The 15,222-nt window shown below is 35.8% G+C and overlaps 1 protein-coding gene across 2 annotated transcripts in view; it reads right to left on the bottom strand.

Moving 5' to 3' along the window:
• Nucleotides 1-5,017, bottom strand: part of LOC124633608 (protein TANC2) — a 173,699-nt gene extending 168,682 nt beyond the window's left edge. The window contains exon 1 of one of the 2 annotated variants that reach the window (XM_047168879.1): nt 4,490-5,017. In XM_047168879.1, the coding sequence (XP_047024835.1) occupies nt 4,490-4,958 (469 nt within the window). In that variant the 5' untranslated portion in view covers nt 4,959-5,017. The remainder of the gene's footprint in view (nt 1-4,489) is intronic. The other variant, XM_047168880.1, reaches the window with a different exon arrangement.
• Between the last annotated feature and the right edge of the window lie 10,205 nt (nt 5,018-15,222).

Here is a 15,222-nt window from a genome sequence, read left to right as displayed (position 1 = left end):
TGACTTTCTTCTGTATGGGAAGTCGGTTTCACAATTAAATATGGGTACCCAATCGCAGGCTAAGTAAGCCAACATAAGTAGGAAAAATCCAAGCTAATGACGAAAAAACAGCCTCATAAGCTTTTCTCCCATTTCCCTTTAACCAGCCACTTTCCTTATTAACGTCAAACACAATTACAGTACAATTTTCTCAAGCAACTGGTGGACCGAACAACGTTCAATTAACTAGCAATGGTCTCATTAATTCCGATTTATCTGTCAAGCTGAGACTCACTCTCTTGCGCCAATTAGATCTCTATTGGTTGTGAGATTACTAGATGTTCTATACTCATCATCAGTCTTGCCTTTTCTGAACTAAGTTGGGGTCGGCTTTCAGTCTTATAGAATGCAGCTGACTGCTACTATTTTACATGGAGCGATTGCCTATCTGACCTCCTCAACCCAGATCTCTGATTCCTCTAGAAAGGATCGGTTGTCAAACTTCCTGGCTCCTGACTTCTCGTAACGACAGCCAATGGTGGTCAAATGACAGCCAGAACACTAGTTTAACGTATCTTCCAAAACGCGAAGGAACTCGTCATGTTCGGACGGTCACCCAATCACGGACTGACCGAGCTTAACTTTACAAAGTTTCAGTGGTAAGTAATGCAATCTTATGTTTACTTAATATAAATTATAATGTCCATTTTGAAGTTCACGCTTTATTTTAGCACTCATAAAGTCCTTTACGAGCAAATGGTAGCGGCCATCCAGCTATTACTTTTTCTACGTTCTACCAAGTCTAGTGCGTTTAACTTGTACTTCGCAGTTAATTCATATGCTAGTTTTTAGTACCCTATTACTTATAGAGCGACTTTTTATAAGAAATTTATTGAGACCACCCGTGGTTAGCTGTACTTTGTGGTTTGAGATTTCTTTCTGTTAGAAATTAGCTTCGATTGATGTAGGCTTATTGCCTTGATGTAGCTTGTTATGAGCCTTGGACTGGTTTTGAAGGAGAAATTATAACTTAGGGTCTTTTGCTGGACTGCGAGATTGTTTGAAACCGCTGCCCTGGTACATATGTAAATGGCTTATTGTTGGTTTTAGTCAGTAAGAATATGATACCCCCTCTTTGCTGTTTAACCTATAAACTAACTTAAAGTAACTTACTAATAAGTGAAGATCTGTGGAGATCTAAGGGGGAGGCCTATGTTCAGCAGTGGACGTCCTATGGCTGAGATGATGATGATGGTGATGATGATGAACTTACTAATATTTAAGAGCTTGAGAATAGACCACGAAGTAGGTAATAATTTGGATATTGTATTTACTGCGTTACAAAATAACCCTTTTAATTTAAGCCAAAATTCAATTTAAAGGCGAAACTGATTGAATTGAAAACCACGAGTACGACTTACAGGTTAAATTCATTTTGGAACCTAAATCGCTAGACTACTAACTTTATTTGAGGTTCATTTTTTAAAGGTATAAGCTGCATGTTTCGAAGAGTTATTTCTCACAAAATACAAACATCCCTGTCACAAAGCTTAAACTACAAAACGATATAACTATCGCACTGATAAAAACTCATTCGTACAAGAAAGTTGACTTGGAGCAGTCTCATTACTAGGTCCTCAATTAGTGCTTGTCCCGCGACTCCGTTCATCTATCAAGATACAATCTGCAGGAAGCCGGTAGTAGTTTATAGAGCTTTATATGTGATTTCAAAAGGCTATCTGTAGGTGGCAGGTTTTCTATGTATTCGATTTTTTTGTTGTTCTAGTTTGATTGTGACTTTGGAGAAGTAACATCGATTTTTATTTTAAGCAGTGACATATTTTGAGGTTTATTGTATTTCCATGTTTTCGCGCGTTTTGGATGATTTTTGAATAAGGCATTTTGATCAGTCACCCTCATTTTCTTACGAGAATAGGGTCACTAGAAAGATGATAACAAAATATCTAAGTGTATGTAATGTACAAAAGAAAGATCATTGTTAAACATTTAATTTAATCCTCTTTCTGACATAAGTAGTCATTAAAAACCATAGAAAGCCTGCACCGTATAAAGAAGACAAATTCTAATGCTTTTTAATAGGTAATTGATCTTCTACAAATATCAAAAGTACCAGTGTACTAAACGAGGACAAGCAATATTTTTGATATAGGTATAGGTAATACTTTAACGGAATAAGTTGATGATCCAGGAAACCATTAAAGCATCTAATTATTATCGTTTAAGAGTATCCCATAGATTTTATCTCGATTCATAAAATCATGCTAATGACCTATGTTACGTACAAAATGTTTTCTCGAAACAGTTTTTTCGTAAAATATGGATCATCTTATCTGAATCTATGCTTGATGTTATTAAGACAAAGAGTTCAAAGGGTTAAAGATCTTTCGATACAGTTAATCGATATCCTGCATGTTAATGGGTTCTCGGATTAATCGTTTAAACTTTAATCGATTGTTATTTTCTTTTTGCTTTTCTTTAGTTATAGTTTCAATGTTTTAATGTCTATGTAGGTGGCTATCCCTAAATATTTTACAACACCCGAACATTATTATTATGTAGGTTAGGATGTCTTGCTCTGAAGTTAACTACTATTGACCACATCGTAGGTACTCAAAATCTACGAACAAAATGCACTGCACATTGTGTGAAATGATCTTTAGATCGGCAAAGTTATTTGGCAATAAAGCACACTTTTTACAATCCAACTCCTAAATGCTGACAACCCACGAACTACTTAACTTCAAGATAAATAAACAAAACAGAGTCAAACAGGTTCTTATAATCGGTCCCACTTATATGCCGAGAGATATTTTCGCTTCATTCGGAACACCCGAAAACGTGAACACCGGTATAATTTGGTAAAAACACCATGCAAAATCATAAAATGATAGCCAGAAACGTCAGGAGGCATCGGACGTGTTTGGTGGGAACCCGTATTTTGGTCATCCTCGTTATTATTTTAAAATGTTTTTGGAACAAGGTTATCGGTATTTTTTTGATGTTTATTGATGGGTGGTTTGATAGTTGATCTGTATTATAAATTTAGTCAGATGGTTTTGAGATGATTTCTTGACTGATTTGTGATAGATGTTTAGATGGCTTGTGAGGACAAACATGGATAATTATCTGCTATTCATTATCATTATTATCGAAGTCATAGGAAGTCCACTGTTATGTTATGTTCAGCCCCTTTTTCAAAAAAGACCAGATTAGATCAGCAAGTTGTCCCTTGACCGTTGTATTGTAGACCGCATTTTAGCCTAAACCTCCATAAGTTTTAATTTCTCCAATGCAAGCAATATCTCTTACTTCCATAATACTGTACCCTTCAAATTAATGTGGTGAACCATCGATTGCGATGTGGTCGGAAGTTCAACAAAAAGTATCATCAGGATTCCAAAAATAAAAACTAGTGTTACTTGTCCGTAATCATTTTCAATGGAAAAAGGATGCCCTTTCTTTTAAATTATGGTGGCTGCATCCGTTACTTAGTGGTAAAAAGCAGGCGACTTATTGAGTAAGAAATAAATAATACTCTTATAAGAATATCGATAAGAAGTTCTTTGTGGTAGGTAGTATGGTATACTTAAGCTGCAGGTTTATAATCAGAGGTTGTACAAATCTCTGAAAGAGGTTTAAAAAGAACACGGTCTTTCGAGCCAGGCTCAAGTTCTAATCGAAAGGTCACAAAAATCTCGAGACCGTAATACAATTTCATAGATATTGTATTGTATCTAAGTACGATGACTGGGATTGTCTTAAATAATGACCCCTCGTGGTTTCTATGCGCAAAGGTTTGTCACCGACTCTTTAAATCATTTTACTAATGGACGTCTCCATTTACCTAGCATGGTCTTGTCAAAGTCCTATAGTGAAATAGGTCTTCAATCTAGCTAAGAAGGACCAGTAGTACTTCCAGAGAAACTTCTCTTCAACGATCCAAATCAAATGTTAACTGATATCGATACGGTATTACACGATGCATTACAGAGCCCGTAATTATGGTAATGTTGAACATTGATCACCGAACTCGACCGGTCAACGAACTTCAAGGTATGGTCCGCGGTTGCTTTGGTTATTTTTAGGTCCATTTCCTTATGGTTGTCTGTCTGTACGAAATTACTTTGTGCATTAGTATTGATTTTTGGTTCAACTGCTTTTGTTGTATTGGTTGTTGAGAAATCATTAATCATGTGATGAAAGTAAAAGGCAGAGTTTCATCAGTTTTCGTTTCTTTACTAAGATCCAGTGATTAGTATGTGACTAAGGAACTAAGAATAATGAACACGCAATGATACTATGTCTGATTATTTCCAAAAAGTCATCAATGAATTTAGTAGTGAACTTTACATTCATTTGTTTACCTCTAACGTGTTATGCAAACTACTACTTGTATCTAATTATGCCCATTCAGTTTATGTATATCACATTAATAGAGCTATTGAATAAAATGTTCTATCACATTAGAATAAGATTCTTTGTCACTCACCTTGATTCCATGCCGAAGTGATATTCTCATGGTAGAAGTACTCCGTCTCCTCTTCATCAGACCACAGCACGCCTTCGATGCTGGACGTGATGCCTTGCCCTTCGGGACCCTCAACTAAAGACCTACGCGACAGCTGATCATAGCTCGGAGGCCTCGACAAAGAGTACGCAGAAATATCAGCTAATGAGGACCTAAAATTCTTGACACTACGGCTATCTATGGGACGGTAGCTCCGAACCGATCGGGCATCTTCGGATTTTACCGAACGAAGGGACCGACAGTCGTAACTAGGTCCTTCACTAGAACTTAGGTCCCCTAAAGAGACTTTGAAATTGTTTGATGATATATCGCCTAAGGGGACTTCGCATGATCGCCGTTTCATGCTCGTCTTTTGCGACGGGGTCTCGCCGGTCGCTTGCATGTGCCGGCTTACGCCAGCGCTATGCAGAAACTCATTGGAATTGTACATTTTATACTAGACTAAACTACTAGGAACTTGATCTGACTAATTTTGGAGGAATTATTCGTTCGTTGGATGAGGGCAATCTGAAACAAAATAAAAAAATATTATAGGTACATCTAAAAAAATCAAGTAAATTAGGTGAACGCAGAAATGAGTTTTAATTTCAAAACCGAGTATGTATCCGATTTTTATTAATTTCTTCAGAAAGTAAATTAAAAATACACATCTTATAATAAACAGCGCCACCTATCCAGCTTATGCTGAACTTTTAAGACGCTATACAAAAACACGATGTGGAATACAAACGCGCTTGAAGATACGTCAAGCGGAACGGGACAGGGATGCTAGAGGCTATAGAAGTTACGTTTTGAAACGGTAGATGGCGCTTATATCAAAACTTGTAGTTTTCTCAAAACTAATGATAACTTTTAAGTTAAGTAATTGTTAATATTAAAATAAGTACAGAAAATAAATGTTTTTAGGAGATTTCTAACGATCGTACTAAACGAACGTAACTAAATAGCGATCTAGAGAGAAATGGAGCGCCTAGCTGGTTAAATCGATTTTTTTATTAATAGTAACATTTTTATGACAACAAAATCCAATACTATAATGACGGTAATTTTGTAATTATTATACCCATATAAAATCTTAAAATCTTAAAATCTTAAATCTTGGAAGTTGCCATGTCTTCGGGTAACTAGGTAACCAGATGTTTCGAATCTCAAGAACAAAAAAACAAATCCTTTATCATCGGATAAAGATAAATCTTATTACTTATCGAGACGAACATCTGCCCCAGGTGTCACCTGGCGATGCTAAGCTATAAATAGCTTACACACCCTCATACAGGGCCCCTTGGATAAATAAACTACCCACATATTCATTTTTTCTAGTTCATCGCTCTTGTTTGGGAACCAGGTCTTTGAACTTTCTGGTATCGATATATGATCGGAAGATATTTTGCAATTACTTTCATATTCAATATCATTCATATTTAATTTTTATTTGGTGATCAATATTTCAATGCTCGATGAGAATGATGCTTGAATAATATTTTGGTCGGTACATAAAATATCCAAAATTATGTATTCACTTCTTGGGCAGCAAGCTACTAAAAATTAGGCCAGGTAAGTCCGTTCTCAAGCAAGACATTGACGTAAAGATTAGGTATATATATATTAGAAATTAATATGACATTAGATAACTCATTAGATATACAAGATACAATTTAACTAAAAATATGAAGAGTTACAAAGTCCGTTTATAAACTGACCTGAAAACTGAAAACGAGATTTTCAGATAGCCTGAAAGCCGTCACACTAATCAAGGGATGAAAGACAGGCACATAAAACGGCTAGGCTAAAAGCATAAAGCAAGTCTATAGCAAAGATTCCAGAGCAGATAGTGACGAAATTCTAATTCAGCCCTTCGTGTCATAACCTGAATTTCATGTGTGTTTAATTTGTACGGGCATACGGGAGACGCTCGAGATAAATGGGGTTATCCCAATCTTTTGTTCATAGTTAACACGTGCCGAAGCCAGTCACACGACCGCAGTAGTGAGGGGACACGGTGTATTTTATCGATATATCTAGGAATCCAAAAAGTAATGTAATTTTTCGTTGTAATTTTGTAACTTAAGAATGGGCTCACCTGTCTAATCTAAAACTCAGCAAATGTTTAGGCTTTGTTTTGAATATTTCGTAGGTTTATTTGATGTTTGCACAAGACCGGTCGAGTAGTTTTTTATTTATTACATTTTAATAACTTACCAAGCACTTACCGTGCCGATATTTTTTTATAAACAAATATGGCGCCTAGATTAAGTTTTTGGAGCATGTTTCTGACTTCATGTTGTGCTGAAATCAAGAGCCTTTGTTTTATGTGGACGAGGAAATACAGGAAATCCGGGGTCCAAGGCTAGTAAGGACGTAATTGAGGATGACACTCAGATAATACAGAGAGAAAGAGACTGATGTATTATTTATCATATAATATGAATACTAGGTACCTCAATATTAAAAAGGTAATTCGTTTGATGGATACGCTTACATACGTACTAATACCTAGCGAAATAAATAATAAATTTTCAATACATTTTCATCATAACAAATTACACCCAGTTCCTCTGACTTTTTCCACGCCACTGCTTGCAATATCGAACTACATTATTCCGCATCGTTCATACCGATCGATCACGTACCCATCACTAGCGTTGATTAATTATACAGGGGCTAGACTGTGGGATGTAATGAAACTGCCGTCGATCGCTCTCCGTACAATAGCCACCTTCGAACCGACAATCGATTAGGGTTTCTTGCACAAATATTTATACGGTTTTTGTTAAGTATTCGAGTAATTTATTGTGTATCGATTATACGGACGAACGAATGGTATGGACGAAATAATTTCATCTTTTGTGTGTGGCGTTATTGGTTAATAATTGAGGGGTTAACCCAATCTCATAATGTGAATAGTTTATGTATTCCATAGAGGGTCTATAGAGAATTACCTACATATTGCCTTTACATACCACAGATTACAGACTAATACTAATGGAACCGTTGATCCTGATTTACCATGCTAAAGTTCAAATCTATGCTTTGCTGGGTTCCCAGAAATCCTGCTAAAGGATCTAATATACTGTAAATGCTTTAAACCTAACACAGGCCCCAAACACCCATTACCAGATATGCTTAAGGCTATCAAACAAAGCTGGAATTTAGTCCAGACTTTAGACTTATTTGTTAGGAAAACGAAATTACACGAAACCTTGCTAAAAATACCAAAAATCCGATCTTACAAAACAAAAAGGGGACACATAGAGAGAAAAAAATACGGTATTTTCAGAATAATTCATACGCCTTCAGCCATATTGAGTCTAACATGTCTGTGTGCTTCGGTCAACCAGACCATTTCATTTCCTGTGATGTCCCCAGCTAACATCGTATTTTTAGGGTTCAGTAGTTGCGAGATATTAGAGAACTAAAATTATTTCTCTGAGAGAAACTATGGGAATGAGACTGACTAAAACTTCATTGGTTATAAGTTCTTTTTCTCAGGGAAGTAAAAGTTTCCGTTTAACCCTAGAAAGATAATCTGCGTAAAATTTACGCATGTATTTTTTTTTAATTGCTATTTCTTTCTAACTAGCGCGAATTCATAGCTGTGCGTTTATGACATTTCATTCGTCGCTGGGAGTAATCGTATGGCGTACGTGTCAATAAGGTAAGTGCCACCAATTTTGAAATATAACGACCGCGTGAGTCAAAATTACGCATGATTATCTTTATCGTGATTTAGACGCCCCTACTTTGCAGAGATATTTGCGAGATAATATCTCTAATATATTACCAAATGAAGTGCCTGAAACACCCGAAGACAATGATTGTGGACCAGCAGCGAAAAAACCAATTTATTGTTCCTATTGCCCTTCTAAAAAAAGGCGAAAAGCAAATGCGTCCTGCAAAAAATGTATAGGAAAGTGATATGTCGTGACCATAACGTTGATATGTGCCAAAGCCATTTGTAACTTACTTTTATATAAATTTATGTTCCTATATTATAAGATAAGCTAATTGTTGATATTTTCCTAAAAAACAGATTGATTATTATAATAATAAATTAGTTATCACTAGAAAGAGTAAGTGTTATATAATTTCATTGATTTATAGAAGACGTTTAGATTTTTGTTGCTTTTTTTAATATAAATAAATAATTTTAAAAAAATATCTGCAGTTTTAATTATTAGAATATATGTGTATATATAATAAAATATAATTTATTGAATTAAACTAATAAACCTAGAGCTATAGCTAATTGAATTACATGCGTCAATTTTACGCATGATTATCTTTTCCGTAGTACAAAATATGATTATCTTTCTAGGGTTAATTATGAAATAGGTATGTCGTTTTCTTGTATGGAAAGAAAAAAACTTGGATGGGTTTATTTTTTTGTATGCTTTTACTGCCAGAGTACTGAAAATCTGTTTTTTAACAAAATTGTGAAGTTTGTTATATAATATACATATATAGGTAAATAATAAGGTTTGTTAAAAAATATTGAAGTAGACACATTGTGAAATAAACAATATACATCTTAGTGCATTATTAGAACTTTATAACTACCAAGCTTCAACGAACATACATTTTATCGCTACGGAACCCAGCAAGTCACGACCCAATCACGCATGTACTGAACTTTTTTTTTCAGTGGCAGAGTGCGATTGTCCGTAGAACACGTTTTCAGGCTATTGGCTTTTAATTTCCGGCCTAAAACGTGATTTCTGCATTCTCTAATATAAAATTGAAAATTTATATTCTATTCGGATTGGCTTGATTTGAATTTTAAATATTCACGATGGTTTTATATTATTACGTTACCGATCGTAAATTCTATTAACGTAATAGTTAGCGTGTGTAGTGATAGGATTATTCAATTTGGGGTATAATTGCTTTCATTTGAACAGCCCTCGGATTTTTTCATATTTGAATAATTTACTGTATGTGAAAAATTGATTATTAGTCAATTATCCCACCAGCCATGTTTTTATCTTTTAAGATTTTTATTTTATTTTAATATATTCAATTACTAGGGTCGACAAGAGTCTAAACTTAGAATTAATGCAAGCATTTAGTTCCAATAGTCACATGATTTGATCACTGATCTCATAGTTAATTTCATATATATATAAAAAGTGAAAAGAACCAATAGATAATGTTGACATAGTAAAACCAAATCAAATAAGTTTAAACACAATGATCAATTAAAACCACAATACCACAGACCTAAAAACAAATAGACAAACATCAAACAATAACAACTCAATTTTTTAAAAACAAAAAGCAGAACGCTACAGCTAACCGAGTACAATGTAACTGAACAAATTTTCCGTCTGTAAAACTCATAAAGCTAGTTTATGACGCTGCACTTTAAATTGTCACATTAAATAAAGATGGCGCGGGCTGCAGTCTTATCTTTTTTATCTCACACCGTTTTTATTTTGGAGAGCGAATAAAAGAAGCTTGGAGGATGATGCTATCTGGAATACTGTTTTTAAAAGACCGTGATATACTTAAAGCTGCTGAGTGTTATGTTTATTCAGTTGTATACCTATCGTATATTAACTATTGGTGAAATTATGAGATTATATTAATGGTGTCCAAGGCCGATTTCGGCCACGGCAGCTGTTCTCATAAAAGGAGATCAACTTCAAAAACCCACATAGCAATTTTGACCCGCCTAGGGAATCGAACCCGAAACCTCGAGCACAGCAGTCGCGCTTGCTACCACTAGCGGAATGACACAGTCAACATTTAGGTAGGTAGAGACAGCGGAGGCCAACATTACATTAATACCTGGTTAGCTATCTTACCGTTCAAACAGTCATGACATATCAAATTACAAAAATAATTCATCACTTAACCACGAAACAGACTTAACAACAAATAGACATGCCCAACCTTTTCATAAACATAGCCACACGGTCACGCCTTCACCACGTCGCAACACATTATGGTGTAAATCCTTTTTGGTTAATCGCCTTTCACACATGGTTTCCACATGACTGGAGTACTGTAGCTGACCTTTTTCAACCCTTGTCACTCATCTTCTTTAAACCGCGGCGAAGTTTTGTCATGAACTCCTAGATCTGTTATTTAAACATGGGCAGGAAAATATTTGGGTGTGTTTTAGGTAAGTTGAAATGGGTTGCGTTTGAAGGCGATTAATTTTTGGAAGCATAATTGATTAAAAAAAAAAATTGCGAAGTTTATTATTACTTTTAACTGTAGGGGACTGTGATATAGAGGTAGTGTGCTATACTTACTTACATACTTTAAGTAAATATTCGTAAGCAGTAGATTTTAATGCAATCCATATTACAGGATCATAGTCAACAGATCAGGATATCCAGAGGAAAGCCTTAAAATACACAAGCCAACTTTCATAACCTCGCAGCTTATATTCAATACAAACAAAGCATAGAATACATAGAGACAGAACAGAGATACAGGGCAAACCCATAAAAATTACGTAAATACCCAACACTGTCACACAAAGTTAATACAAACTTTTCCTTTCCAAAACTTTTAAATCCACAAGTCCATTAAGCAAGACCTAAATTAGGTCCAACAAAATCCGAGCGTGTTTGAAAAACTAGAAAAAAGTACTTTTTGCATCCAACAGTGCAGTAGTGAACTTGGCACTAAGTTTAACTTAATTACTTACTACTGCAGCGAACGAATGATGGACACTTTGTAGCTTAGCCCGGTATAATAGTACGGCCAAATGTTTGTGACTCTGTTTCTTGGAGAACAAAATGGCTAACGGAGATGTTATAACGCGAAATCTCCTAAGAAAGTAGCGCGCCAAAATGTGGTGTTCGAGGAACGAGGAATGGTAGTAGGTCCTTTACACGCATTCTATGGAGTCCGCCCATTACTTTTAAAATGAAATCACCAATCAATCAAAACCAATCTTTGACAGATAACTTGACCTACAAGAAGGCACCTAACCTATGGCATCTCCGCTATCTTTCCTTCCTCCGTGCTGCATTAAAATTTAAGAGGTTCCGAATAACTTCAGTTTGTTTGAGAGTTCATTCTGGTGAATGTTATTTGTTTGTGTGTTTGTTTGATAAGTTAGAGTTTAAAGCTGGGTATGAGTTAATTAATTTTACCTGCGATTTAGTTGAAAGTTGCAGCGATGTTAAATTGGATGTAGAAACACGTTAAACTTGATGATATTTCGGCTTTTGTGAGCGTTTTGTGTAATAATCACAAACAGGTGTATGTGCGTTAAGTATTACATATCAAACCATGCCTCTATTACATTGTCTGTCATGGCATGTGTTTGTTCTTAGGTACTTCTTATATGCTTTCAAATGTACTTCGGCGAAAGATTGTCAGTATAACGGCTGAAATACACCTGGCTGAGCGAAGTCACCGGGAAAAATTCAGTGAGTGCCAAATAAGTGGCTTGAACAATAGCTTTGAATATTAAAACCAAATGAATCCAGAAATATAAATCTTGCCAACAATAAACAGCTGACAATATCTATTAAAGTTTCCTAGATAAACTTCATAAAAACAGTGGCGCCTAAAGTAGTTAGCTCGGTTTTAGTTAAATTTATTCCGCCCGGCTATGAAGGGGCTATTTGCGGCGATACTCCGCCACCCTTTTCGAATAGGGACTTATTTTGAAGAGATGCATAAACGATGTTGGTAGATAGTTTTTGGGAGATAAAGGGTTGGGGTCATATTTTTTTTTACTTAGATCTACACATGTACCTAGGTATAGATCTGCAACTCCACAGGTTTCTCTAGTTATGCCATTATGAATTAAGTGTTCAATTTTTTCGCTTAGACAGGCTAATTACTTTTTATATTCGGCATGCCTATTGCTTGCAATTAAGTCAGATTTATATTTTTACCTTCTAAAAAGTGGCGAACAGCGGATGGATGCGCACCTTCGTTGGGGTAGGCCTACATTCGCTCATATGACGATAATGATGATGATATGTAGGTACTAATAGCTATAAACTTATGCATGAAAGATTATATAAATATCAAATGTGCATATTCTACATACCAACACTAAGAAGGCACAACTATCTACCTAGAACACCTCAAAAGGTACATCTCAAACGCAAATCATTGCTAAGCGTCACTTAAGTATCCTGTCACAACTCCACCACTGTTAAGTTCTAACTTAGTCTCTAAGTGCTAGCTTAAACTGTACTTTAGTTGTGCATCCCTATTTGAAATTAATTCCCCAGATGTATGTCTGTGTCCAGTGAGTTTTGCTCGAAAGTTCTGGAACATTTTGGTATGGTTGTGGCTTCGTGATTACTTCACACGTTGGCTATTCTGGTGGGTTATGACTTGGTTTCCTTTGGGATATTATCAGCTTTTAAAATGTACTTTATGTACTGAGTATTGGTAGTTTCTTAACGGAATTTTGGAAGAATATAATTTTAAGGGCTTTTTAAGGGTGTCTTCCAGCTAATGGTGTTTACATTTGAATGTTATTATTAAACAATTTTAAAATCACAGCCATTCAAATTAATTTAATCATCTCAAAAAGGACATTGGGCAGATTGGTATACCCCACCAATAGCGATGTCATACATATCATTGGATAGGCCTTTTTATGTAGAACAACATTTACTATGACAGCTTTGCTGAAATGTTTGTCCGTTCTGAGATATAGATCAAAAACTGTGCATACTACATATACAACTAAAGTTAACTTAATAATCTATTGATATCTCAAGTTTTTAGAAGAAAAACTAAATTCCACTAAGTGTAAGTCTCCTGAGCCCTACCTGCTGTGCCCGTTAGGGTCCATAATTGTTACTATTATTTAGCATTTTAACCTTTACTGTACCAACTGGATATTGGGCATAATGATAAACCCTACCAATAACAAAGTCATACATATCGATGGAAAGGTCTTTTTAACTGGAACAACATTTACTATGACAGCTTTGTTCTATTGTTTGTCCGTTCTGAGATATGGCTAAAAAACAATGCTAATCAACACTGTAATCTGATTTTCTTTGAAAAATAACACCAATGTCTTTCTTTTTTTAATTTTTTTATAATCATTATGTAAGTCGTGGTGGCCTTGTCGGTAAAGAACCAACCTCTCAAGTGCGCGGGGTCGATTCCAGGTCAGGAAAGTACCAATGCAACTTTTCTAAGTTTGTATGTACTGTCTACCTAAGTATATCTTGGACACCAATGACTGTGTTTCGGAGGGCACGTTAAACTGTAAGTTCCGGCTGTCATTGAACATCCTTGGCTGTCATTGCGGGTAGTCATAATTCAGTAAGTCTGACACCAGTCTAACTAAGAGGTATTGAATTGCCCGGGTAGCTGGGTTGAGGAGATCAGATAGGCAGTCACTCCTTGTAAAACACTCAGCTGCATTCGGTTAAACTAAAAGCCGGTCGAATCAATATTTTTCATGTACTTTAGAATGAGAAAGATTTAATGATCATGAGAAAGAGAAACTCTTGTCCGAGTAACAGCAACATGTGTCGATCGATCATAAGGATCCTAAGCAAACGCTTGGTGCGGTCGGTCCATGGTGGTGCATGGGTAAGCACAGAAAACAAAGAGACTGGCAACCAATCTTACCAAGAGGTATCGACTTGCCCAGTTTACTGGGGTGAGGACATTTTTCTTTTTTTTTTAACGACGTCAAAAATCATCAAATGACCCCTCCCGCTATGGGTTAGCAGCGGTGAGGGAGTGTCAGACTCTTACTGACTAAAAACCGTCGTGTTCCGTCATAGGCCTTTTATGTACCAGGGCCGCGGTATCTCTTTCGAACAACCCGCAGGCAGGGGTGAGGACATCAGGTAGGCAATTACATCCAGTTAGACTGGAAGCCGACCGCAAGACAGCTGGGAAAAGGCTAATAAGATTATATTGAATTATTTAAATGTACAAAGTAACTTATGAACGAAATGTGTATATTATATATATGTGTATGTGTATATTGCCTTGGGATATTCCTGTAATGATAGCTGTGTTTGTGAATAAATAAATTATTCTTAAATTCATATCGTCTATTTCATTCCGCAATGTACAGTATAAGGTGAAACTGCTTAATATAGTAACAAATGCAAACTCACAGCAGGTACTTAGTACATCGAAGACATACATAGATTTTCCTTTTAACACTTTATCTGCATTAATTTTAAGTTTGTATTTTATCTATATCTCAGAACGGACAAACAATAGAACAAAGCTGTCATAGTAAATGTTGTTCCAGTTAAAAAGACCTTTCCATCGATATGTATGACTTTGTTATTGGTAGGGTTTATCATTATGCCCAATATCCAGTTGGTACAGTATAAGGTTGAAATGCTAAATAATAGTAACAATTATGGACCCTAACGGGCACAGCAGGTAGGAATCAGGAGACTTACACTTAGTGGAACTTAGTTTTTCCTCTAAAAACTTGAGATATCAATAGATTATTAAGTTAACTTTAGTTTAACTTTTGCACAGTTTTTGATCTATATCTCAGAACGGACAAACATTTCAGCAAAGCTGTCGTAGTAAATGTTGTTCTACATAAAAAGGCTTATCCAATGATGTGTATGACATCGCTATTGGTGGGGTATACCAGGTCCCATATATTTGTGCCCATTGTCCTTTCCCCTCCCAAATTCTACCTCTCCAATATCAGTATAGAAAGTCCCAAATATTTTAACCCCCTGAATGACAAGACCACAATCGCCCACAGACAG

The sequence above is a fragment of the Helicoverpa zea genome, chromosome 10 (genome assembly GCF_022581195.2).
Source record: "Helicoverpa zea isolate HzStark_Cry1AcR chromosome 10, ilHelZeax1.1, whole genome shotgun sequence".
NCBI classification, from domain to species: Eukaryota; Metazoa; Arthropoda; class Insecta; order Lepidoptera; family Noctuidae; genus Helicoverpa; species Helicoverpa zea.
Note: the sequence above shows the minus strand (reverse complement) of the source record. Positions and strands in the feature narration are given on the sequence as shown.